Below are 27,318 nucleotides of genomic sequence, written 5' to 3'. Positions count from 1 at the left end.
ACTACCATATGACCCTGCAATCCCACTACTGGGCATATACCCTGAGAGAACCATAATTCAAAAAGAGTCATGTACCAAAATGTTCATTGCAGCTCTATTTACAATAGCCAGGACATGGAAGCAACCTAAGTGTCCATCAACAGATGAATGGATAAAGAAGATGTGGCACATATATACAATGGAATATTACTCAGCCATTAAAAAAATGAAACTGAGTTATTTGCAATGAGGTGGATAAAACTGGAGTCTGTCATACAGAGTGAAGTAAGTCAGAAGGAGAAAAACAAATACCGTATGCTAACACATATATATGGAATCTAAGAAAAAAAAGAAAAAAAAATGTCATGAAAAGCCTAGGGGTAGGACAGGAATAAAACACAGACCTACTAGAGCATGGACTTGAGGATATGGGGAGGGGGAAGGGTAAGCTGTGACGAAGTGAGAGAGTGGCATGGACATATATACACTACCAAACGTAGGTTGGATAGCTAGTGGGAAGCAGCCACATGGCACAGGGAGATCAGCTAGGTGGTTTGTGACCACCTAGAGGGGTGGGATAGGGAGGGTGGGAGGGAGGGAGACGCAAGAGGGAAGAGATATGGGAACATATGTATATGTATAACTGATTCACTTTGTTGTAAAGCAGAAACTAACACACCATTGTAAAGCAATTATACTCCAATAAAGATGTTAAAAAAAGAAAAGTCACCAGCTGAATTAGCCCATTAAAAAAAAATAAAAGGAATCTAGAACATCTGTCTCACTCACTGATAAAGAGGAAGCAAGTTACTTTTAGGGAAGGACTTGGTGTTATTACAGAACTGATGAAGCAAGCCTCCAATTTTATTTTATTTTTTTTATTTATTTTTTTTTTGTGGTATGCGGGCCTCCCTCTGTCGCGGCCTCTCCCGTTGCGGAGCACAGGCTCCGGATGCGCAGGCTCAGCGCCATGGCTCACGGGCCCAGCCGCTCCGCGGCATGTGGGGTCAGCGGCCATGGCTCACGGGCCCAGCCGCTCCGCGGCATGTGGGATCCTCCCAGACCGGGGCGCGAACCCGGTTCCCCTGCATCGGCAGGCGGATGCACAACCACTGCGCCACCAGGGAAGCCCAAGCCTCCAATTTTAATATTTAAAATATATGCTTATGAAATGTTTCCTGCTGCCATTGCAGAAGGAAACATCCCTTAGAAAAGAACAAGATGACAAAGATTCCCATAATCTTCAGATGAGGGTGGGTGAAGTGGGTGTGAGAACCTAGAGCAGAGGGCAGGGAAGCAGTGAAGGAGTACAGAAAAATAATCTCAAGTACACGTTCCCAACAGTTTCCTTCTTTAACTCAGAAATCATAAAAAATAAATAAAGAAATAAAAGGGGAGATTTCCCCCTGGCAAGAAGTGCTGGCATGAGATTAGCAAATTGGGGAACTGCTGGGATAGTCACTGTTTCCTCCTTTGAGCAAACAGGGATGGGTCATCTCCCTTCCTCAGCCCAGCCTCTCCCTCTGTCCATGGCCACTAGCTCTTGCTATTTACTCACCAAGAGAAAGTAACTCATAAGATCTCAAAACTGAAAAGAACTAGTCATTTCTGTCTAGCTCTATCTAATGCAAGAAGCCCCTTAAAGAAAAAAAAATTCATAACAAAAAATGCATAACACCCAGATTTTAAGTAGATAGGGGGAAAGACAGAGACACAGAGACAGACAGAGACATAGAGAGACATATAGGGTATCTGCAAAGTCTGCAACATAGAAAAAATATTTCATTTATTAATTATACTTTTGGGGGAGATTAATGATTAAATCCATGGCTTTAAATTTAGGGATCTTTTGGGATTTCCCCGGTGGTCCAGTGGTTAAGACTCCGTCCGCCCAATGCAGGGGGTCCAGGTTCGATCCCTAGTCAGGGAACTAGATCCTAAATGCTGCAACGAAGATCCCATGTGACGCAACTAAGACCCAGCACAGCCAAATAAATAAATATATTTTATTTATTTTATTTTATAAAAAGTTAGGGATCTTTTGACTGCAAAAGTATCTGGAAGAAAAAACATTCTGGGTATATTATACGAAAATGTAACATATTATTTAAAAATAAAAATTTCCCTAGGTTTCCAGACTTTTCAAATATACATTCTTTTCAAAAGGGTATCCTTAAATTTCTGCCCAATATATATTTATTTGTCTCTGATTTCTGCCATTGGCTGTTGTGAATCAGAGAAAACACCATGCTGACATGTACCAAGGTCCCAGGTCAGTGCCATGTCAGGCACAGAGCCAACTCCCTTTTCCCTGGTCGGGGGAGGTCCGACATGTGCCAATGTGATCTGCTGGCTACTCCTCTATTGATCTTGATCTGGGGTCTATGGGTTTCTAAGCCTTCTTTTTAAAATCTTCTTCTCAAAACTAAGACTTATAGGGTATTTCCTCAGATTTTTTTCTGCCAAAACATACAGCTGCCATTAGTGCTACCATGAATGACTAGTCTGATTCTATAAGGTAGGACCACATGTGAACCTAGATGAGAGTGGTGGAACTGGGGTTGGGCTGACCCGCAGGGCAGGTTGCTGGCTCCACATGCTGTAAGAGAGGATTCAGAGTTCCCCTGTGTCATTCATGTCAGTGAAATTTAATTATAAATGTCTTAAGGTTGACCAAAAAGAAAAAGATGCTCTGAAAGTGAACAAAAGAATCATGATATTCTACTTCTATTGCACGGAACAGTATAGATCCAGAAGTTATATTGTTTTACCTGTCACATCCATACTAACATTTAGATCTCTATACATTTTGAGGTTAGAAGCAAGGTTATTTTTTTTCCATATGGATATTCAAATGGTCATTCTTTCCCTATATTATCAATACTGTCATAAATCAAGGGTCCAATATGTATTGGAGTAAATGTATTGTGTCCAATATGTAAAGTGGAGGTTTATTTCTGGAATCTCTAGTCCATTTCATTGGTCTGTTGTGCCTTTGGCTTTAGTATTTTTTTTTAAAGTTTCCTAGTTGATTCTTACTTTCAGCCAGTATTGAGAACCACTACCAGCTACAAAATTAATTAGTAGATCATGACCAGAAATTTTAGAGTGGAATGGAATAGAAGAGAAAACATCAATACATATCAAGTACTGTTTTGTGAAACTTTTATTCCAGTCAATGTGTGTGTGTGTTCTGAGTTGAGATCTAAAAGTATTTACCATCAGTGATCATTAAAAGAGGTTTGAAAACCACTGCAATAGTGTAATCTGTGAAACAATTACTTAGGAAAATCCAACTGGAATATTATTTTACAGTCATCATCTAGTAATGCTCTGACGTTTTCTCTTCCACAATTGGTTGTAGACCAGCATTCCACAGAAAGCATATTTCCATCGGAAACAAGTCAGGGAAAGCCAGTTACAGCTAATGGAACAGGAGGAGCTCGTTATAAGCCCTGTAACGCTGACCCAAGGTCGGAAGTGACAGTGAGCCTGTGGGAACATCTCAAAAGAAAATTGCCCATCAGCGCAGTTTGAGATTTGTTCAGTATCAGCATATTTTACATTTTTAATCAGATGTCAAGCAAGAAAACAAAATTTGAGGGGAAGAAATTGAAGCCAATTTAGTTATTAAATGATGTCAAGTCATCTTCATTATTGAAGAAAATGCTCTCAGAATTTTTGCTTGAATCTTGAAATAATTATTGTTCAGCCTGTGTCAGGATCAATCTAACCAACAAGTATTTATTGACTACCTGCTAAAGTATGTCTGGCAAATGAATCAAAATAAAAGAAATAGCCTTGTTCTTGAACACAAGTACTCTATAAAGAACAAATGGATTATGGCATATGCTTTTTCCTCCCTAATCGCTTCATTTTAGAACATGGAAATATAAATAAAAATTATTTCAAGTCCCTTAATGTAATATTTTATCTCTTCAAATAATTTTACAGTTTTCCCATTAACGAGAATTATGTTTGGTGATTATTTCAGAATATATACAAATATTTAATTATTTCAGAATATATATAAATATTTAATTATTATGTAACAACACCTGAAACTAGTATAATATGTCAATTATATCTCAGTTTTTAAAAAAGCTAGAAAACTGCTTCCATTTCTCCCTTCTCCAGGCCCAGTGATCACACGTCACATGTTTCAGAAGGCAGAGCTATTGAATGGAAGAAGGCAGCACAATCTATGACAGGAGAACTAAACCTTTGCTGCACACATGCAAAAAAGTATGTATCTTTGGATTTTGTTTTTATATTGTGCACATGCACACGAACGTGTGTGTGTGTCTGTGTAGTGTGTGTATGTGTATGTCTGTGTGTGTGTGTCTATGTCGTGTGTATGTGCCTCTGTGTGTCTGTGTGGTTTGTGTTTGTGTGTACCAATACTGAGCAGACAAATTTGGAAATTTTGGTTAAACTTATTAGTTTCCTGGTATTTCCTGAAGATAAAATTCAGGAAAAAAAAAAGGAAAGTTTCCATTGAATTGGAACTTCTGTAAACTGAATGCCAGCTATGCGTCAGACCTCTGGTCTGTTCAGTTCACACTCCTTAGAACACTGTACAGATACCCTCCACAGACTTTCCAGCGACAAGGTTGGCAAAAAAATAAAGAGGAAATGTTTTTTAAAATGAACCAAAACCCTTTAACTTTATATTTGAGCAGCATGTAAACACTCCCTGCCTGAGAAATTTTAAATCCTCCTACTTGGGAAAGGCGAAATGTGTTTCAAGGTCAAACTCCCTCTCACACAGCTCTCTTCTACTTGTTAATGGGCTTCCTCAGACTTCAAGGTCTGATAATAATGAAATTTGGAAATAATTTAACTGTTTCAAAAATACAGTGATTGCTGAAGTCCATTTACAATGGAACATCTGTCCCCTATCCACAGAAATCCCTGGGGAAAATTTAGGCTGTTACAGTGTTGTATAAGGTCAAAGGTTCTTTTTTTTTAAAAAATTATTTATTTATTTATTTATTTATTTATTTTGGCTGTGCTGAGTCTTAGTTGCAGCATGCGGGCTCTTCGTTGAGACATGCAGACTTCTTGGTTGTGGCATGCATGCGGGATCTAGTTCTCCAATCAGGGATTGAACCCAGGCCGCCTGCAATGGGAGTGTGGAATCTCACCCAGTGGACCACCAGGGAAGTCCCAAGGTCAAAGGTTCTTAATCTCTCCAACCACGTGCTGTTTGAGGTTTTTATACCTGAGCCCTAATTTATTCTAATTAGGCTTTTAACTTAGTTTATATTTTCATCATTTAAAATCCTTGCTATAAGACACAATCTTAAGGCAATATATAGTATGACCCATAAAATGATGAGAATGACTGTTGCACTGGGCTTAGGAAAGTAAGTCCTGCCACTTAAGAAAGTCTTCTTTCAGAGTGCCAATTGTCTGGTCTGTCTGGGATGACACAAAGATTTCTTCAATCATTCTGGGTCTACCAACTAAATAAAAACAAACTCACGATGTGTAAGACCAATAAGGTCAGTGGTATTGTGTGCGCAGGTGTTTCCAGGAAAAGGAAGAATACAATTGCATTTGATTCCATAGGGAGCTTCCCTGTGCTTCTCTCCTATCTCTCTGCTATGATCTGCAGTTCACTGGGATTCAAAGTTAGGGACAGATGCCAAAATGCCATTCTTGATGCCAACTGGCCTACTTAACTTCAGGCTTTTAGCCAGTAAATAAATCAATCACTCTTGTCCTGAATCTGTCTTTATAAAGGTATATTACCTCCAGTTCAAGCTTTGTATTGCATCCCTAAATTCATACTGTGGAGGCCTTGGAAAGCCCAAGGCTCCTGAGTAGATGGCCTGGGGCCCAAGCAAATGAATGGTTGCCATACTACACTCTGTTCCATGAGTTCTTGGAGCCAGACCCTCCTCCCACATGCATCCTGCCAGCAAGGTTTCTGCTATGGCTTTGGGAGCCCAGGAAAACTCAGATGAACTCTGTGTGTGTGTGTGTGTGTGTGTGTGTGTGTGTGTGTGTGTGTGTGTGTGTGTGTGTGTGTGTGTATGTGTGAATGTGTGCATAAAAACACATCTTTCCTGACCTCTAACTCTGAAATGATTAGCACAACAAACTGACGTTTGTAAAACAAGTATCTGATGTTCTTGCTTTTTGCCTGATTTTACTATGCTTTAGGGGAATCTTGGCACAGGACTTTCACTGCCCTGCTTCAGAGGCTATGTCAAAGCTGGATGGTATCCACTATAAAGGATCTCAATAATTACAATGTGATTTTCAAAGAAAGTCAATCACACGATGATATAATAAACAAGCACCAGGCAACTCCATGAGGGCAGGTTCTTGCCTCCATTGTTCACTGCTGATACCTCCATGCCCAGAACAGGATCTAGCATGCCAAAGCATCAACAAATAATTGGAGAAATGACTACTATTTATCGAATGCCTACCATTTTTCAGTCATGCAGATGACACTCTGCATAACTTGTCTCTCTATTCCTTATAACAAACAATGCCATGTGATGGACATTATAATAAATAGCTTATAAATAAGGAAACTGAGGTTTGAAGAATTTCACTGACTTGCCTAGGTCACATAATTAGTAACCAGGAAGGAGCTATTCAAATCTAGGTCTGTCTGCCTTTCTAGCCCATGTTCAGTCTACTTCATCATGCCTTCATCCCAAGAGTAGAAGCAAATTATATATTGACCCTTGATCTTTTGCTATGATACCAAATTAACATATTTGCATATTATTATGGATTCAGAAACACCTCCAGGTGACAAGGACTCTGTAAAGGGCTGATGGAATACAATAGGAGAATAGAAGGCTCCAATCATATATATATATGATTGTATATATATCTGTATATAGGAAGTCAACAGAGTTCTGGCTTTCTCACTTCCCTATTATACTGCTAAAATCTCACTGAGCCTAAATTTCCTCATCTGAAAACTGCATAAGATGAGTCTTGTCTCACTGAATTAAGTGGGAAATGCATATACATACAGCAAGAACCCAATAAGTGCAGATTATTGCTAACTCAGAATTATCTTCAAACTTATATAAATTAATTTGATTGCTTTTAGAAAAGACAGAATATTTTTAATGGGAAGACTATACAATTACTGTCAGTATGAACATATGCCTATTTTCCCCTTCAAGAATTCGTCCCTTTGTCCAGCAATTCTACTGATGAAATTTTAAGTGGAAACCCCCTTTTTAAAAAAGGCTTGTAGGGGAGAGGAATGAAAGGTGTTTAAAGTCTGAATCCTCACTTATGGTAGAGAAGGACCTTGGACATTATAGATTAATGAATAAATTAATATTCATCATCTGGTGAGTCCCAAAGGTTTCTTTCCTTTGCTCTGTGTAAGGCTTTTCAGGAAATAAAATTGCTTAAAAGAACATCTTCACTAAACATGGGTTAGAAAAAATAAAGTTTTGTTTTTGTTTCGCTTTTCCGCACAAAGCTGGCAGTTTTAGAATTAATCACCTAATGTCTTCTGGACATGACATTTAGACTATCTCCCTTAAGACAGAACCAGCTTAGGAAACCTTGTTACTGTGAGATGAGCAAATTCTGCCTTGTTCCAAATTTAAGACATTCTGAAATGGCTTTTGCTATGCCGCCTGGAGATCCTCGGTCACCCTTTGCATTTCAGCTTGAGTCAAGGCTTTCCAAATAAACCAAGCTATGCCATTGAGCGTTCAGCCGCAAGTGATTTCACTCTCTGAACAATTCTTCCTGTCCCTTCAGTGAATCAGTTTAAACTCGCCAAAGAGCAAGTAATACAAGTTACAAGTTAGAATTCAACATTTACTCTCCACTACTAAAGACTTCTGAAGTAAAACTCATCAAGCAAATGGCTTCAAAACTCTCTTTTCTGTATCTCTCCCACAGTCAGGCCAAAAACAAACATTTTCATCATTTCTCTCCCACTCTCTCTCTCCCTCTCCCTCTGTCCCTCTCTCCCTCCCTCTCTCTCTCTCTCTCTCTCTCTCTCTCTCTCTCTCTCACACACACACACACACACACACACACACACACAGCCAAGGCCAACTTGGTTTTGAAGGTTCTCAAATAGTAACAACATCCACAAGATGGTGCCTACCTTTCTGAAACTTCAGTCCACAAAGATGCCCCTTGGTTGTGAAAAGAGACAGAGCCAGACTCTCAGTGCTCCAGCCAGCTTTGCTCTCATCAGAGAGCAACACACCTCAGCTCTGTGTAAGCTCTGAAATTCTTTCAGAGACCCACCCTCTAAAGTTGCAGGTCAAGATTTCTGACTGAGGGCAGTCAGTGACGTGAGGCACAGCTACTGGATGGCACCTTCAGGTTCTTCCTGATGCAATGTCGTTTCCTGTTTGACCACTTGGAGAGGAGAAAACTGGAATTCAGTGGGACACTGAGTCACAAATGCATCAACTGCTTCATCATCATTGCATTTCAGTGCACACAGTCATTAGTGAACTACTGAGCAGGATAGTCTTGCTGTTTGTATTAAAAGGAAGGGGTTTATGTGGCGGAAAGAGACCTGAAACACTGCTGACAGCCCTGCACTATCCTCCGAGATGGTCTGACAGCCGTAGTACTCTCCAGAAGCCTGGAACACAGGCAGGGCTTTTTGCTAACTAAATCACCAACACTACCACCAGCACTGCACCACAGAACTCATTACCAAGGAGCATCAGTCTCAGAAATGCAACTTTTCCACCTGTTTCCTAGCAATTGAAAAAAAATCCTTTTTTTAACCATAAAATGACCAAAAAAAGAAAAACATCAGATCATCTTTTCTTTTTAGAATAGTTGGATGCGATTCACTTTGTTTTTATTTGTGTCTCAAAGAACAATCATCACAGACAAGGAAAGACAAACCCATTAGTAGCACAATATAAATGTTGTTTGTCTGCTTGAGGCACTTCAACTTTAAAGGCAAGTGTCCCTCATTTTATAGTGTTTATATTGAGATGTTTATTTGAGATGGCACCTTTTGGGGCCATTTTCACTTTCTCTTGCCTGAAGATGAAACTACTGCAGGCATGGATTATTTAAAGGTGCTTTGACAAGTAAGAAAACTTCAACAAGTTTATTCCTGTCCCTCTTATAAGCTGAACCTTGCCTCCCAGGAGGTCTGAGCAGGAGGTGCTACCGCCTCTGAATGCCTGATTCGAAGCTCTTCTCATTGGCTGACTTCAACTGCTGAAAGACAGCTTTTTTCTTCTATCAGCTTAATAGCCAAGAGCAAATTAAAAGCTGACTAGAGGCAGGGAAGGGGAAACACCAGTTTCAAGTTCCTTGAAACTCCATAGTTTCTCAAATTTCTCTAATGAATTCAGTTCAAAGAAGGAAGCCTGGTCAAGGCCCTTTCACTCAACACTTGCTCACTCAATTCTCCTAGGCTGTTTTTCTCTTCCCAGACTTTCTTTTTTCTATTAAGGTGGTCATAAAATTTAAAGCTCATCTGGCAGGTGGTGAACTTCCAGCAGAGTGGGCACTAAATGCGCAGATTGTGGTTTAGACCCTCAGCAGATCTTGCCAGGAGACTATTCAGAATTACCTCACACCATCCATTTCTAGTCTATCGTCTTCTAACTGCCACCAGACTTATTGTAATAGGGAAGAATAAATCTAACTTCATGTTGGATCTGTTTCTTTTTCTTTAAACCTTGTATTCTATTGCTTTGGCTACAAGTTAAGAATGTTGCCTATAGCCTGAAATATACAGGATAGCTCATTCACAAGGCTCTGACCTTTAAATATATAACACTTTTCCATTCACATGGAGATAAAAAGTTGCAGAACAGAGAATAACATTTGTCTTGTTGGAAGTTTATAGGAATATTGTGACTGGACCTCTGCAAGAACAAAGGATTCTGGCACCAAGAAACTGCAGAACCAAAAGCACCCCCTCGCCTTTTAGTATAAAAGAAGCTTGAATTCTAACTCAGGGAAGATGGTTCTTTGGGACACTAGTCCACTATTTTCTTGGTCTGCTGGCTTTCTGAATAAAGTTGCTACTCCTCACCCCAACAACTCATTTCTCAGTTTATTGGCCTGTTGTACAATAAGCAGTAGGAGCTTGGACTCGGTAACATTATCTTCCCAATTAAGTATTTTTTCTTTATCATGTCTCTTTCCCCTGCTGATAAAGCTCTGCCAGCCACCTTTTCCTATAGGTCTCCTTAGCACAGGAGATAGCTACTCCTCCAGAATCTTCTCTTGTCCCTTCCCACTACCTCCCAGGCAAAGCAAACAGGCAGCTTCCATGCCCTTCCATTGACTGCTCTCTGCCCTCTCTGAGTGATGAAAGTTTGACTCCCTTGCCAAGTCCTGCAGCTTTCAGCCCTCCCTGTTCTGTGTTTATACCTATATTATAATGCTCACTCTACTATTACAACTTAGCTGGTTTTGTATCTGCTTCCCCACCACACTGGGAATCCCTCTGGGACATGCCTTACACTTCCTTATGTTCCTGGAGCTTAGCACAGTGCTGAGCTGTTCAATACTTGTCAACAGTTAACACTTGTCAACAGTTAAATTGTGGGCGTCAAACACTCAATTTCACTCTGCAGATATCTGGGGAAGAGGATACTCCTGAACTCTACTCTGGATGCCCTTTCTCAGAATTAAACAAGCCAAGAGTGTCGTAGGACCACATTTTTTTGTTTCTCAATTGTATAACTAAATACATGTCATCTACTGATGAGATACAATGTTCAAATCAAATATGAAGTATTTATACATAGCTCAATACCTTCTCTATCATTAAAAGAATTTCACATCTGCTGTATTTTTTGAGTCAAGGTCAAGGTGTAGTTCCTCCTTCTTTAGAGACAGATGAAAAACCTATGCAACAGGGGACAACAGCTAGAGGGATGGAAGTGAGGAATTCTGGAGGTTTGCTAGTTGTGACTTGGAGGAGCTGTGAATTGGGGGAACTCCCAGACATGTAAGCCTCATGTCTGGGAGTTCCTCTAAGGAAGATAAATAAATATAAACATGGTTCTTTCTAGGACTCCTAAGGTAATGCTTTTCTTTTTCTCTTTTCTCTCTTTCTCACTTGTGCTTCATGATAAATGTATCAGTTCATTGCTAACAGAAAACAGAGAACCTGAAGGAAGCATGATAGAGCAAGATGCATATGTGGGTGTCACCTCTAGGCAATACTTAACTATTTCATTTTATGAGAAAACTTTAAGAGTTAAGACATTGAATCAGTTTTATATATTTGAATCTCCATTATAGATATTAAATCATTTATTAAAATCTTAATGATCACTGCATTTTAAAAAGTGAATATTACCTCTGACAATTAAATGTAGGCAATTAAGCCTGATAAGAGTGGAGAAGTTTCGAGGGGAGCAATAGGGGGTACATTATAAAACTGATGCGTTTTTACACACAGACCAATCTTGTCACTAAAGGTTACTAAAGTAAGAAAGAGCATAAAGGATATTTCACAGAGTAAAAGAGGGGCGGGGGATAAGAGCAGTGAGGACTCAGGTAAATCCAATCAAGATTCTGGAGGGCTACTTAGGATCTCAGAAGAGGTAAACAGAGGAAGCAGGACACAGGAAAATGGACTGTGGGCCCCAGCAGGAAGCAGACAACTAGACATGGTGCCACAGCTCTGCTAGCAAGGAGCAGAGGGTACACGGCTGCATGTGGTGTGGGTGTGGAGGAAAGGGAAGTGGGGCAGCTTCTGATATTCTAAGCTACATGTTATGTTTGACACTGAACCGTAATCTAACTTCCCAGAGAAGAAAATATAAGTTTAATAGAACTGATCTGCTTTTCTCCTCAAAGGAGAAAATCCCTTCCAAGAAACATAATGAATACAGTTTTGGCCATGTCGATCTTAACCTAACCAGTCCAATTTTCTGAGCTTTTGCTATCAACAAACTGTTTTCTTGTAATGTTTCATCTCATCGTTTTCACAGATTTTTCAAATGCAAAGGTTTGCTCAGAGATAGAAATGTTAACTCAAAATGCTACCAAACCGTGTATTCTTTAAATAGGTATATGGGAAATCCCCTGTGGGATATAATGAAACAAGGAAATGTCTGCACAAATACCTACACTGATTGAATACTGACATAAAATAGTCCCCTTGCCTCCATGATTCAATCTCCACAGTAGATTACAGACTGTAGGAACTGAATTGTCTCCCTTACCCCACCCACCAGGGTCCACACTTTGCCTGGCCCAGTGTTGCAAGGGTCCCTGACAGGTGATGTGAGAGGCTACTTCATGAGAAAGTGAGGAAACTGAAGAGAGAATCATCAGAACTAAGGGTTCTCCTGCACTCAAGTGCCCTCCTTTTCCAAAGCTCCATCCCCTCTCCTGCTTTGCTCCCCTTGGTCACTCCTCACTATCTCTTACTTATTTGTTTTACTGTCTGTCTCCCCATTAGAATGGCAGCTCCACGAGGACTGGGACTTCCATCTGCCTTGTTCACTGCTGAGTCCTCAGGAGTCCAAACAGTTCTTGGCAGAGTGGGCACTCAGTGCTGAGAGAGTACATTCAGTTATCTAGCTATTTACCATCGTATCTTCCTCTCTACCACAACGGGTAGTTACTTTCTCAAAGGTAATTCACTGGGCTTTTTCAAAATTGAAAGTAGGCATTTGCGTGTTGAGAAGATGGCCAGTTCTACTTTGAGCTTGTTAGGAGAGGGGGAGAGTCTTCCCTTGAAGTCTGTCACATATTGAGTACTTGAAGCAAAGGATCTTTAGAATCCAGCTGGCACATTCTCTGGGAAGGCTGTGGTGTCACGTGCCAGCCAGATCACACATCATCATGTTAGCGGGCTCTCCACAGCTTCGTTTACCACCCCCAGTGATGGCCAGCAGATGGTCTGTGCCTCAGTGATGTGGCAGGCCACATCTCAACTCGCCTCCTGCAGAAAGGTTTTGTTGCTAAGCCCCAGTGCCACTTTGTGGTCATTATGTGATCTTATCGACTGTGTGACTCCAGACAAGTCATTTAACCTCTCAATTCCTCAGGTTTCTCAACTGCAAAATGGGGAAGATAACAGCAATACCTTACAGAGTTAGGAAAACATAAATTAGTTAATATCCATCAAAGCACTTAGGAGAGTATAGTAAGCACTCTGTGAATTTTAGCTATGATTATAATAATTATTATTATTAATATATTTAATCTATAGGTTTTATTCCTATGTTTATTCCTAATAGACTTTATTTCTTGCACATAGACTTAGTTGCTCCAATTAAATCTTGAGTATAAGGACTGTATAAAGTTTCCAAGTAGCACCCATTACCATTCTCTGAACAGAGTATTTGTTCATTTGTTATTCAATGAATAAATACTCATTCAGCAAGTATTTATTGGGTTCATACTAGTGCCAGGCACATCACATTATGTCTTTTGAAGGAGCTAAGGATCTCAAGAATAATAATATAGCATGACTGCCCAAACTGACACAGATGCATACCTACACAAATGAGCAGAACTGTTCACTAACCCTATTATACAGAGTGTAGAGGGTAACAGACACATGTGTATGTGGTGCAGGTATATATATATGCTCTACCCAGGTACAAATTGGGACAATAGAGGAGATGGACTTCAAAATTTATTATTTCATATCCTTTGTGCATGCAAGCGTAAGCCATGGATTTTAAATGAGGAGCTCAGACTACACAGTATGGCATCAGGAATCAGACTGGAGTGGGCTAAACTTTTCATCCTCAAAATCATTAATCCCATGATTATCTCAGTCTGTGAAGGCTGGACTTGGCAGCTTTAACATCTACAGTCCCTTTATCCAGCATTGTGCTGGGCATTCCATGTGCTTTATGAGTTGCATCAGCAGTAAACAGGTAGGAATGAAGAGGAGGTAGGAAGAAGATGAGTGTTTGAATAAATATCTGGGCCATTGATACCATGTTATGTGTGACTAGACAGTAAGGAAACAAAATGCCCCTTATCCATCCAGCCATTATTCATTCAACACATTTATTATATAAGCTACTTGAAACACAAAGATGAACACAAGACCCCTGACCTGAAGGAGCTTACTGTCTATCTTTTCCCTCCCATTCTCCCTCTTACCCCATACCCTACATGCCACCTGCCGACAAAGAACTGGGAGAAGATGTGCTTGGCAACCTGAGACCCCCAAGGATGGGTACCTCTCTTCAGCTTATGAATTCTGGGGAGCAATTTTTAAAAAATCAGGATGGAGTGCTTTATGGAAAACACAAGCTGAACTAAATTTCATGAGATCAGCAACTAAGACTCATTCCCGAGAACAAGAACTCACACTTCTGCCTCCTTGTTAATAAAAGACTTTGTTACTCCACAGGGCATTAGAAACACAGACAGGCTTGAGGTTGGGAGTGAGCATGTGTGGTTCTGTGGCAGGTGAGCAGACCTAGTCACCCTTTAGTCATTTCCAGACCCTCCTAAAGTGGAGTTCTAGGCCAAAGGCATTTCCCCTCATCAGTTGCTTTTGTGCCACCAAAGCATCCAAAGTGACCAGAACATCCTGGTGTGAATGAAAGTGGTGCTGAGGTTCCAATCCTGGGGGGCTGCATCCTGTCCCTTTCTGGTCTCTGAGGGAGAGCTGCCCTCCTGCTTGCAGCTACCAAGTACTCTCAAAACACAGCCTTCAACAAAATGCTTCCTTGCTCCAGAACTTAGGGCTTCTTTATGCTGGTTACATGAAATCTAACTTCCATGACTATCTATTTCCTAACCTCTCCTCCAAAATATAATCTCCACCCAGGCTATCCCACTTTACTCTCCACTGTACCCCAATACCAGTCTCCCCTTGGCCTGAGCCAGTGGCTATGCTCATGCCCCACCTGTGATCCCTCCTTATCCCAGCCCCACCCATTTCCTCTGGGAAACTTTGCCTCTCAAATCAACCTGAATCAACCTTTCTCTTTCCACTTATTATCCAAATCACACCATTAGCCCCATTTTATGTGCAGCCCCATTTTTTAATAGTAATGCACAAAATCCTCCTGTAACACAACTTGATCAGTATGTGTCTTGTCTCCCCTAGGCTGTAAACAGCCCATGAGCCCAGAAACACTACCAGGTTCATAGGAGGCCCTCAATAAATATTAGTTAAGGATCTGATAATACTCTTGCCCCCATGTTTTAAGCTATATGTACCTTCTGCTGCTGCTCTTCCTCCTTCCATGGTATTTTCATTCCTTCAACAATTATTAATTGAGCACTTCCTATGTGCCTGAAAATAGGAAATCACAGTGAACAAGGCAGCTATGGTCCCTGCTTTCTAGCTACTGAAGAGTCTCAAGCTTTGGCTATGGCTGGAAAAAGCAAGTAGTTCCCTGAAATGTCCACAGTCACTTGCTCTCTCTCTGTGGGAGACTATCAACAGATCAGCTGAACTACACAGCAATTGCTGGGGTCTAACACTTTGAAAGAGACTAAAGGGATATGAGCAAAATACCACATACTAAGTTGATTATAAAATGCCCCTCACTGGCTTCTCCTGAGACCTCATATAAGGAAAAATAATACCCCCTCCCCCACTTTTAACCTCTTTTGTGTTAGGCTGGTTTTGAATTAGAAATTCAGATGTCACATAACTTGTTTCACTGTTAGGTGCTGTTTGAAAGTGTCCTATAGGACAAGATGACTTCTATTCGCTTATCTCGTTTAAAATAGATGCCTTATAATTTCTCTGGACTAAACCTGCCAAATATGTTTCTCTTAAAATTTGCTACTCAACTACACAACCTTTCCAGGTATAAAAATTGTTTTACTAAAAACTAATAATATGTATCACCAAATGTTTACATGAATAATTTATAGTGTTCATTCATTCATACATTTATGGAATTCTTATCATAGCAGTTACTACACCAGTAAGCAGGGTTAAAATAAAAATATAATAGTTTGCTTGATCATGTTAAACTGTCTGCAAGGCCCATTTGCAAAATAAAATACTAGCCATTTACAATTAAATGTCTGGCCTAAACATTAGAGGATAAATTGTACACTGGGAAATTAGTTTCAACAACTATAGTCCAAACTTATAGTTATTTAAATCCTTAAAATCAAAATCAACCAACTAATCATTCAACAAATAAATACAAATACAAAATATAAAAAATAATTATTACAGTAAGAATTAAGAGCTTTAAATTTTAGTCAAAAATTTTAAAAAAATCTTTTGGGCCTTCCCTGGTGGCGCAGTGGTTAAGAATCCGCCTGCCAATGCAGGGAACTCGGGTTCAAGACCTGGTCTGGGAAGATCCCATATGCCTCGGAGCAACTAAGCCCGTGTGCTACAACTGCTGAGCCTGCGCTCTAGAGCCCACGTGCCACAGCTACTGAGCCTGCGTGCCAAAACTACTGAAGCCCACGCACCTAGAGTCCGTGCTCCACAACAAGAGAAGCCACCGCAATGAGAAGCCCGCGCACCGCAGCAACGAAGAGTAGCCCCCGCTGGCCTCATCTAGAGAAAGCCCGTGTGCAGCAACGAAGACCCAACACAGCCAAAAATAAATAAATAAATTTATTTTTAAAAAAAATCTTTTATCAAAGCTGAAAAGAAAAACATCTTTCAATAGCAAAAACCCTTTGACCTCAGATATGCTCTGCATCAAGTTTTCAGAGAAAGTAACATCATAACTAGAACAGACCAGAAAACTCTCAGACTGTTAAACTTCATCACTGGCTTTTAGCAAGGACAATGTAAAGCAAAGATCTTCATATGGTCACACATGGTAACAACAGACATAACCTATAAATCATGCATATTTTCACAGTAACAATGATGGCTTGTGGCTTCTATAATCGGCAACCACCAGAGTGTCTGATCTCATATATTGGAGCAATTCTGCCATTCCATTCCTTACACATGAGCAATGATCTATAATGAATGTGATGGATCAGATACCCAAATACATGCCATGCTAATACCATGTAAAGTAAATATCAAACATGAAGCTAATTAGGGCAGAAATACCATTTGACTCTTTCATAGTTCCAATCTTTGCAAATAATTGTTATCAAGATAGATTATTACTACTGCAAGGGTACTTTGTATATATGTAACATATTTGTCCTGATCTAAACCTGTAACTTAATTTTTTAAATGTAATTCACAATAAATACATTTTGCATCACAGCCTAGTATAAATACACCTATACATATATATATATATATATATATAAAACTGAAACCAAAGTTTTGCACAACAGTACTTATCCATGCTATTTTTGATGTACTCTATTGTCTATTCTAGTCTAATCTTTTAGAAGAATGCTGGTCTGGACTTACTAAATTGGTTTACTGACCTATTAATGGATTATGAGGCACAATTTACAGTGCCCAAACCAACCTAACTGGATCAACTTATCCTTTCTACAACTCCACATACTACTTAGATGTTTCCTCCCCTCATTTCAGTTGATTTAAAGACATTTTCTGATGGGGTAAAAGAAAAATTGGAGTAAGTGTCAAATATCGGAGGGTGATTTAGGCCTCCAAACTATGACTATGGGGAATAGGATGGGTGCCTTTTTCATTTGTGAGGTCCCAGCACCCAGATCTCATACTGGGTCTACGCACATACTGGGGTCCTTGATAAATTCTGTTGAATTTTTAGAGTAAATAAAAGGGTATTGTTAGAGTTTGTTTAAAGTAACATAGGTATAATAACTTTCACCTGAGAAAAAGCCCACAGAGAAAGATGTCCTGGACAGGAGTACCAAGGCCACAGTTGCCTGTGGAATCAAGTCTAGGCTTTCAGTCCACTTCCCGACAGTCTCTGAGGTTCCCTTACTTCGAACTCGGCAGAAATCTGGTCTTGTCCTCTACTCACCTGGGTGAGAAGATGGAGCCAACCCAGCAATTCACAAAAACCCATGAAGGCAAAGACAAAGGCAAAGATGGAAACCTGCTTGGCACTGTAGCCCTGGGACGCGCCTAACCGACTTTGCAAGGCCTGGTAAGCAGGGGCTGCAGCAGGAGGGGCAGAGACTCGGCCTAGGACGATATATATATATATATATAAAACTGAAACCAAAGTTTTGCACAACAGTACTTATCCATGCTATTTTTGATGTACTCTATTGTCTATTCTAGTCTAATCTTTTAGAAGAATGCTGGTCTGGACTTACTAAATTGGTTTACTGACCTATTAATGGATTATGAGGCACAATTTACAGTGCCCAAACCAACCTAACTGGATCAACTTATCCTTTCTACAACTCCACATACTACTTAGATGTTTCCTCCCCTCATTTCAGTTGATTTAAAGACATTTTCTGATGGGGTAAAAGAAAAATTGGAGTAAGTGTCAAATATCGGAGGGTGATTTAGGCCTCCAAACTATGACTATGGGGAATAGGATGGGTGCCTTTTTCATTTGTGAGGTCCCAGCACCCAGATCTCATACTGGGTCTACGCACATACTGGGGTCCTTGATAAATTCTGTTGAATTTTTAGAGTAAATAAAAGGGTATTGTTAGAGTTTGTTTAAAGTAACATAGGTATAATAACTTTCACCTGAGAAAAAGCCCACAGAGAAAGATGTCCTGGACAGGAGTACCAAGGCCACAGTTGCCTGTGGAATCAAGTCTAGGCTTTCAGTCCACTTCCCGACAGTCTCTGAGGTTCCCTTACTTCGAACTCGGCAGAAATCTGGTCTTGTCCTCTACTCACCTGGGTGAGAAGATGGAGCCAACCCAGCAATTCACAAAAACCCATGAAGGCAAAGACAAAGGCAAAGATGGAAACCTGCTTGGCACTGTAACCCTGGGACGCGCCTAACCGACTTTGCAAGGCCTGGTAAGCAGGGGCTGCAGCAGGAGGGGCAGAGACCCGGCCTAGGACGCGGCCTCGGCCTGCGTGGGGACAGGTAGCCGGACTGGGCCTCGGCCTTGGCCTCGGCGAGGAAGGAGCCCGGTACACAGCCTGCGTGGGGACAGGGGCACAGCCTTGGCCTGCGTGGGCACAGGGACCCAGACTCGGCCTCGGCCTGTTCAGCGACGTCTCCCAGCGGTGAGGTCGGGCCCGCCCGGCGCACACCCGGCCGCAGGGCCCCTGAGCCGCATCCTTCCCACGCACCTTTCTCCTGAGGCCGAGGCTCCAATCGCTAAGCCGGGCTGGGCGGTCAGTGCAGAGGTGCATCCTGGGACGCGGGCCGCTCGAGGCCTGAGGGCGTGGGACCCCTGGGTGGGGCCGAGAGGAAGCCCCAACAGGCTACCACGCTGCACCGTAGTAACAACAGCTTGCTTTTGGTGGCAGGAATTTACCTGGGCCTACACCTCTCCTAATAGGCACACTGACCTCCTAACACAGGCATGTAACGGAAGGGCTAAGTACCTTGCCCAAGCTACGCAGCTCGTACATAGCACAGCTGGGGCTCGAATCTGGGTTTTTCGTGAGTCCAAACCCAGTGCCCTTGCTACTCAACTACACAACGTTTCTACGGAGAAAATAACATTGTAACTGGCCTACAGACTGTTCACAATTCGGGGGGTAGGGAGAGGAAGAGGAAACTTCTAGAATAATTACGTAAACCCAGGTCTGCAGTGATCTCTCATTACAAGGTTGAATTAACAGAGATAGATCATAAATAGTAGATAAAATGGGGCAATGAAAAAAGCCCCTCCAATAAAAGGGGGAGTATTATTCCTCTGAATATTTTATTAAATATAAACCTATGAAAATCATTTATAGAGAAGATAGTATAGTGTAGTAAGGAAAACAGGCTTTGGAGCCAGACAGCCCTGGGTTTAAACTACAACTCTTCAACTTATTAACTTTGGGATGTGTGACCTTGGGCTTTTTAATAATCCTTTTAAATGCTATTTTCCTCATGAGTAAAATAAGGATAATAATTGCTCCTTGCAGGGTGTCCTGAGGATTAAATGAGGGGAAAAAAGTCTAGAAAGCATTTAGCATAATATCTGGAAAAATTAAGCACTCAGAAAATGACAGCTATTTTTACTATTTGAGTGCACAAAAAATGTAGAAAATTATGTTCTTAATAATGAGCAACTTAATGATTAAGTCTTATTAAGTGCTAAGTCTTAATTAGTTCTCCATGAAATAAAAACAAAAAGGTATCAAGGAGAGCTCAGGATGAGATAAGAAAACAAGGAGCTGGGATGTAGGTAATATATGAATAGAGATGGATGAAAGGAGATTTCAAGGAAGTAGAAAAATAACCATAATTTAACACCTGCTTTGGAGGTGATGATGAGCTGAACTGACATTGGAGAAGATCAAATCAGGTATGAAGAAGGAAAGAGTTCAGATATTCCACCAGAACACTCAGAAAAAAGAACAAAGATGGAGGTGTTAAGAGAGGAAAGTAAGCATGGAGATTAGAAAGCAGAAACTCAATCTACAAATGACTATTTGAAAATGAAATGTAAAGAATACTGAAGGAATGGCAAAAGAGAACCTAGAAAACATATCTGGGATGGTATGTAAGACTCATCTTGTTCTAGGCAAGAATACTCAAAAGAGAACCAGATGTAGTCAGAACCTCAGGAAATTTCTGGATTTCAAGGACAAGAAATTATTTTGGACGCATCCATCAGAAAATCAATTAACCTAAAAATAATCAAATGAGGATGGTCTCAGCTTTCTTCTCCAGAAGCTAAGGATAGAAAACAAGAGCAAAATGGCAATGGTTTAAGAAAAGTTGTAACACAAAAACTATTCTCAAACAAGTTGTTATTCAGGTCAACAAAGGAATGGCAACGAAAAGGCACTCCGATATACGAGGTCTCAGAAAATATATCCCCCTTCCTAGAATAATTTCTGAGAGACATACCCTAGACATCCTTCTTGGAAACATTACCCAAGAGGAACCAAAACTGAGATTAGTTCATTAGACAGATTGTGAAACAGAGTTAAGACTAAGTAATAAATAAATATAATGGTGATAATAAAATGGAATGTAAAAGGCAAAAGTAAAATTGGGAGAAGCTATATAATGTGCAAATTTTGGGGGAACAGCAATTTGGTTTATGAATTCAGATGAAATTAACAATGGCCAGAAAACTGGAGGGGGCAGGAAAAGTGAAAGTGAACTAAATTTGCATATAATGGAGTCTACACTTATGGCTTCAGTCTTGGCTTTGATGAAAAAGGAATTTTCAAACATTTTTTTGGAAAGCATAAAAGGTAATGATTTGTATAGTTAAAAAAGTAGGTATGTTGTCCAAATAACTACAAGACTTAGTACAAATTACTAACAACCCATCTGCAACCCAAGAGAAAACAAAGGAAGTAACAAGAATAAACTGTAATGGCAAAAATGTAATTTATGACAAGAAAAATCATTTTAAGGTTAAAACTATGTATGCTATACTTCAATAAAAAGGAACAACTTTTCAACTATTAAAAGGGAACAACTTTTTGATTGTTTATAATATAAAGTCCATTTATTTATTGTCTGCTGCTTGTACATGACCAGACCAAAGAACTCATACCCAAAGGTTTAGATTAAAAGTCACATAATACAGTTGGAACCACAAACCCTGGTCTTGGATGGTCCCAAAGCACTTTTCTTGCGATACTACAGTGATTTTTTTTCATCAGCTGGTTCACAAATCAAGTTGCACAGCCCCGGTGTATAACACAGATGGCATAAGAGTTCTAGCATCATATTTTCTACTTATCACTGTCCCACATGGCATGCTACTGTGTTTGTGAGTCCAGCCTCCCATGATGGGTATGTCACCACTGACCTATAACACCTGGAATGACATACCTTTGCTGCAGATGGCCCTTTGCCACCCTCCATAACAGACTATTAAAGGACAAAATTAACAATACTGTTAACTAACTTTTTAGAATGCTGTTAAAAGAAATACTTCTGATGGAATCTTGGTTGTTTCTTCTCTCTCCATGCCGATCTAGGAAGTGCAGAGTGCTGTTCAAGATCCATTTCCAAATCCCCATCTGAAGGTGTCCTGACATACTTTTATGTCCATACAGACTTTTCAGAGAATTAGGCTGTTTGTGATTACTCCTAAATGTTACTGATTTCACTCTTAGTTTTTAATAAAACTCATTCATATAAAGCTGTTGCCAATCAATGTTATTTTCTAGTTCACCACTCATTTTCACTTCCATATAACCATCAAATCACTCATTATACATATTAAAAGTGACACACAAGAGGACATATGCCATATTCAAGCCAAGAATGCTCCATGACACCAAAAATGATTTACTTGTCAACAATCTAGTAAGGAGAATCTTTCCACTTTATTACAGAAAAAAACAGCAAAATCAGAAAAAAAATTTTAAAGACAATTTATAGGAAAATCGGCAGTCAAAAATCCAATTCTATTTTACAGTAGTGGGCTATACTACTCTTATGTTTTACAGAAATGAACAAACAAAGTCAGCAATTTAGAAATGGAACATAAACTTCCTTTCTTAGCAAATAAAAAAAAGTTTAGCTGCAGGAAAACCTGTGCTTCCTTATTATAGTTTGTTAAATAACTTAAAAAACAAAGTCAGAAGCAATCATAAATGTGCTGCTGGTGTGTTCACTTTGTGGGCCTCAAGGGAGAAATGTGTCTGGCAGGAGGTCTAAAGCACTTCAAAAAAAACTCACATGCTGTCATGATGCGAGAGACAATCCCAATCCCCACTCCTAGACAATATCTTTAATGTAAACCCATGTTTTAAACTCTACGGCTTTCAATGATTAGGTAGACTCTTGTCTCAAACCGGACTAAAAACACCTGAACTTTTCTCACTGGAAAGGAAGTCATACCCTGATCACATTCCATTTCTCAGTTCTTCTAAGTATTAGAAAACTGTACTTTCTTTGAAAAAATAGCAAAAGTCCCAAAGAGAAAAAAAAACCACAAGCAATCCAGGGTATATATAAACATGTATTTTACCCAACACAGTGAGTAACTGTACTACGGTTTAGTCAATCTACTTGAAAAGGTTAATGTCAATGGCAAATTTAGAAGGCGATACCTGTTTTTTCTATATCTTAAAAAATATACTAGTGAGCTGTATAATTAGGAGGGGATACATGGGGTTAACTAAAGGCTTTGATCTGCTTTGTTCAGCTCCACTTTCCTTAGAATAATTAGAAAAACTTACAATTGGTTTGCTAGTCTGACCTATAATAATATAGTCAGAAAAGGCATTTTATCAACCACAATTTTCAAATGAGTATTTTAATATAAAGCAAGACAACTCTATACGGTGTCACAAATGACAATTCATAAAAGACCAATTAAAGTTCAGTATTTAGGTCAAGTTTTTCCAAACCCCTGGGCAGTCCAAGTGGGCTAAATGCAGCATGAGTGGGCCACATGTGCCCTGAGGAGAGGTCAGGAGGCAGGTCAGAATCCCAGCAGGTGCTTGGTGACCACAATGTTGCCTCTGGGGATGGCATTCAAATCAGTGATGACACAGTCATTTCACAGGTGCCACACCAAATCCCAGTATTCAGATGGCACAGAGAACACAAATAAGTGGAAAATCACTGTCCTGGTAGTTTCTACCTCCTCTCCCTCTCCTCTCTCTGGGCCCAACTAAAGCTGGTTTGTCACAAGTGACCAACAGCTTCCTGATGGTCAAAACGCCCAGCGTCTTCTTCTCAGATACTAAACTCCATATACATTTCCCTTCTCAAAGCCCTACCTGACCTTAGTTTCTGCAAAGTATTTCTTGTTCTCTGGCCTCTGTAATTTTTTTCACTTTCCTTCTTCATCCAGACCTCTTTCCCCTCCTCTCCCTAGTCTCAGGGAAATCAGACTTTCTCCTGTAATTTTCATAATGCATAGGCAAATGACTCCTATGTCTTGCTCTAACGCTGATCTTCTCATTTTCAACACAGGATTTCTATCTGTCTGCTGGGCATCAACATGTGCTGAAGACAGTGCCCATGTCACTCAGGTGAAGATGGAACTCATTTTCCTCCTCGAGACTGTAATGATCTACTTCCCCTATTTCCGTGAACAGCAGCAGCTGCATCTCCACCGTACACGTGCGAGTGAGAGAACAGCTCCTGTCTCAGGCTGATCCTCTCCCTCCTTTGTAAAATTTAGGTGTATTTTTTTTTCCAGTTTTATATTCACACATTGTTGAAAGACTCAGTCTTTCAGTTCTGGAAATTTTTCCTGGATTACTTTAATACTTTTCCCTCTCTGTTCCCACTTTTCTGTCTAGAACTTCTGCTATTCAGTTATTGAACCTTGTGAACTGCCCTCAAATTGTCACTTCTCTTTATTTTCCAATTTTTTTCGTCCTGCTGTTATACTTTTTAGAAGATTTCCTCAACTTAAGTACATTTCTATTGAGTTTTCCATTTCTGCTATTGCATTATTCATTTATAAGAAGTTTGTTTCTCCTGAATATTCTTTTTTAATGTATTATCTTTTATAACCATTTATCTCTGAGGATATTACTAGATTAATCTCCTCCTTGCCTAAATCTGTCGTTTGTTTTGGCCTCTGTCATGTTAAGAGACTTTCCGCGAATGCCTCGTGATCCTTGGCTGTTCACTCCTATGTAAGAGTTGGGCACATAAATGCCAACTAGAAACTCTGCCCATGGTTGGTTTGTGACTGTGGGCTTCATAGTTGGGAGACTTGGCCGACTAATTTCTTTGGGGAACCCCCCCCCCACACACAATGTATCTTTAGATCTTTTCTCTTAAATCTGTGTCAGATTCCACAGAACTCTCTTCTAATTTCCTGGGGGAAAAGGTTAGGGGTGGTGGTGGTTCTCAACATTCAGTATGTGTCTAATTAATCCCATTTCAGTGTGGTAGCCCTGTCCTCAGCTGTGCCTGCTGTTCCTCAGTCCAAAGACCTGCTAAGGATTTGGCTTTCTTGGACTGCTCAGTCAGTGCTTGTGTGTCTCACTGCTCCTTTACTCATGTCTTAGTGGGTCTCTGGAGGGAGGGGGCCTGATGCAGGCATTCAGCAAGAAGGGCTTGCTCCCCCTCTTCCATTCCCATTGCCCCTGATGCCAGTGGGACTTCCCCAGGATTCTTTTCAATCTTTCTACTTGTCTGCCTAGCCAATATATTGCTATGGAAGTCACTTTCTTCAAACACAAAACCAGTCGCTTACTTGAAAACCACACTGGCTCTCCACTGCCTACAAAACAGTCAAAACTCCTTAGCACAGCACACAAGGTCTTGGATGCTCTGACCCCAGCATAGCTTGCCAGCATGACTTCTCTTCATACCACTTACCACACATAGTACAACGTTAGTTTTAATAGTGCACTTGTATCACCCTTTGCTTGAAGACAGGCAGTTATGGAGAGAAGGTTGGAACTAGACTGACTAGATCCAGTGTCTCGGCTCTGCCACTTTACCAGTTTACCAAGTTAATCTCATCTGCAAAATAGGGATCATAATAGTACCTGTTATTGTGAGGATTATCAGAGCACTCGGAACAGCAGCCGGCATATAGGAAGTGTGACTGATATATGTGTTAAAGATTTTAGATCTCTGCACACCTGTCTGCCCCAGAAGACTATCAAGTCCTTGGAGAGGATCTCTTCTCATTTGCTCAACATTTGTGGTGTGTTTATAATAATGGGGCAGACATGATGCTGTTCACGAGAGACAATGTAAAAAGAGCATGGCAAATGAAGACTGTTGGCAAATTATTAAAACATAATGTGACAAATGCTACAATACAGGAAAGAGCACAGTGAACATAAAGCATGTAAGATATGATGGTTCAAAACAAGTAGAGAAGGCTTCACAGGTCCAACATTTAAGATGGGGCTTGACCAAAAAAAAAAAAGATGGGGCTTGATGAATGAATATGTAAGGCAAAAGGTGGTGCTCCTAAGACAGTGAGTGGGGCGAGAACCACAGGTGAGACTAGAGGAACAGGTTGGGGCCAACTGCACAAGGCCCTGTATAACCTGTTTGAGTCTCTATTTTGTTTCAACCACTGTCAATTTCACCATCCTAGCACATTGGGAGTGCCATAGACAATTTTGAGGAGTTATAAGTATTTTGTTACTAATAGCTGAAATGCAGCTACTTGGCAATTATTTAAAAAATAAATTAGAACACGCTTCCAAATAATGTTGAAGAAACCAGATATAAAAGAACACATACTCTATGATTCCATTTACATAAAAGACAAAACTAGGCAAAATTAATCTATGTTGTCTCAATTTAGGGTATAGTTACCTTTACCGGTGGATAGTGACTGGAAGGGGATCCAAGGGGGACCCCTGAGTGCCAGTAATGTTGTTTCTTGATCTGGATACTGGTTTCACAGGTATGTTGTTTGTGAAAATTCATCAAGTCGTATACATGTATTTTGCTGTATCTGTTGTATTTTAAGTTAAAACAATAAATTAGATTCATGACACTTTGTGGTCACTTGAACACACATGCATTTACTTGAAGAAGAGGTGGAGTTACAGACTGGAAACTTGTCGTGCAAATATCACTAGTTTTGTGTTCCCTTATGGACTACCTCAGGACAGCTCTGGTACTCTGAACAGCCAGGAAAGTTATCACATAGCCAGAGCCAGTCACCTTCACCAACAGTAGGGCTTCAGTGAGGGTGGGAGGAATTGGCTTACACCTAAGGGTTAGTTATACTGAATATATGTAGCATCTCTGAAATGCCAACACTCTGCATACATAGATTGCCTTTTCCTCATTTTAGATATAACAAGGGACTGGTGGTTCCTCATTAACCTTATAGAGAAACACAGGTCAAAAACACATCTTTATAAGCGTGACTTTTAATGCATTTAACATTTTTGTACCCTTAGGAACATAAAGAATCAGGTTTGTTTTTTTCCTTTCCTTAAAAAAATTTTATCTAAAAAAAAAAGTACCCAATTAAAAACAAGTAAGAGTAGAAAGAGATATATAATGAGAAGTCAAATTTTCTACTTCAGATCTGTTTCCCAGGGCAACCACTATTAGTATTTTCTTATATATTCTTACATAAATATTTTATAAACACACAAAGGCATATATAAATGTGTGTGTATTACTTCTTCCCCACCTTCTTTTCTTAAACAAATGGGAGCCCAGTATACCCTTTTTTAAACTGTAGATGTTTCATTTCTGTAAACATGAATACAGCCCATTCTTTCCACAAGTATATATAACTGAGCATACATACTATGAATATATATATTATGACTTACTTAACCAGATTATTTCTAGTCTTTCGCTTTTATAAACAATGTGGCATTGAAAATCCTTGAAGATACATACTTTTTAATTTATGTAGAAGCTGCCCCAATGTATACCCCCAACTCTGTTACCAAACAGAGTTTTTTTTGTGTGTGTGTGTTACGCGGGCCTCTCACTGTTGTGGCCTCTCCCGTTGCGGAGCACA

The 27,318-nt window shown here is 40.1% G+C and overlaps 2 protein-coding genes across 11 annotated transcripts in view; both read right to left on the bottom strand.

The window, feature by feature from the left end:
• CERS3 (ceramide synthase 3) overlaps nucleotides 1-8,316 on the bottom strand; it is a 145,393-nt gene extending 137,077 nt beyond the window's left edge. For 3 of the 10 annotated variants that reach the window (XR_008618596.1, XR_008618597.1, XM_055088176.1), the window contains exon 1: nucleotides 8,090-8,312. The gene's annotated coding sequence lies outside the window, so the exon portion shown is untranslated. Of the gene's footprint in view, nucleotides 1-8,089 lie in introns of all 10 variants that reach the window. The other 7 variants (XM_055088174.1, XM_055088173.1, XM_055088172.1 and 4 more) reach the window with 4 other exon arrangements.
• A 17,849-nt stretch (nucleotides 8,317-26,165) lies between these two features.
• Nucleotides 26,166-27,318, bottom strand: part of LINS1 (lines homolog 1) — a 19,749-nt gene continuing 18,596 nt past the window's right edge. The window contains exon 8 of the mRNA XM_007119365.4: nucleotides 26,166-26,286. Within this exon, the coding sequence (XP_007119427.3) occupies nucleotides 26,258-26,286 (29 nt within the window). The 3' untranslated portion in view covers nucleotides 26,166-26,257. The remainder of the gene's footprint in view (nucleotides 26,287-27,318) is intronic.

The sequence above is a fragment of the Physeter macrocephalus genome, chromosome 11 (genome assembly GCF_002837175.3).
Source record: "Physeter macrocephalus isolate SW-GA chromosome 11, ASM283717v5, whole genome shotgun sequence".
Taxonomy (NCBI): Eukaryota; Metazoa; Chordata; class Mammalia; order Artiodactyla; family Physeteridae; genus Physeter; species Physeter macrocephalus.
The sequence above is the reverse complement of the archived record's forward strand: the minus strand, read 5'-3'. Positions and strand labels throughout refer to the sequence as shown.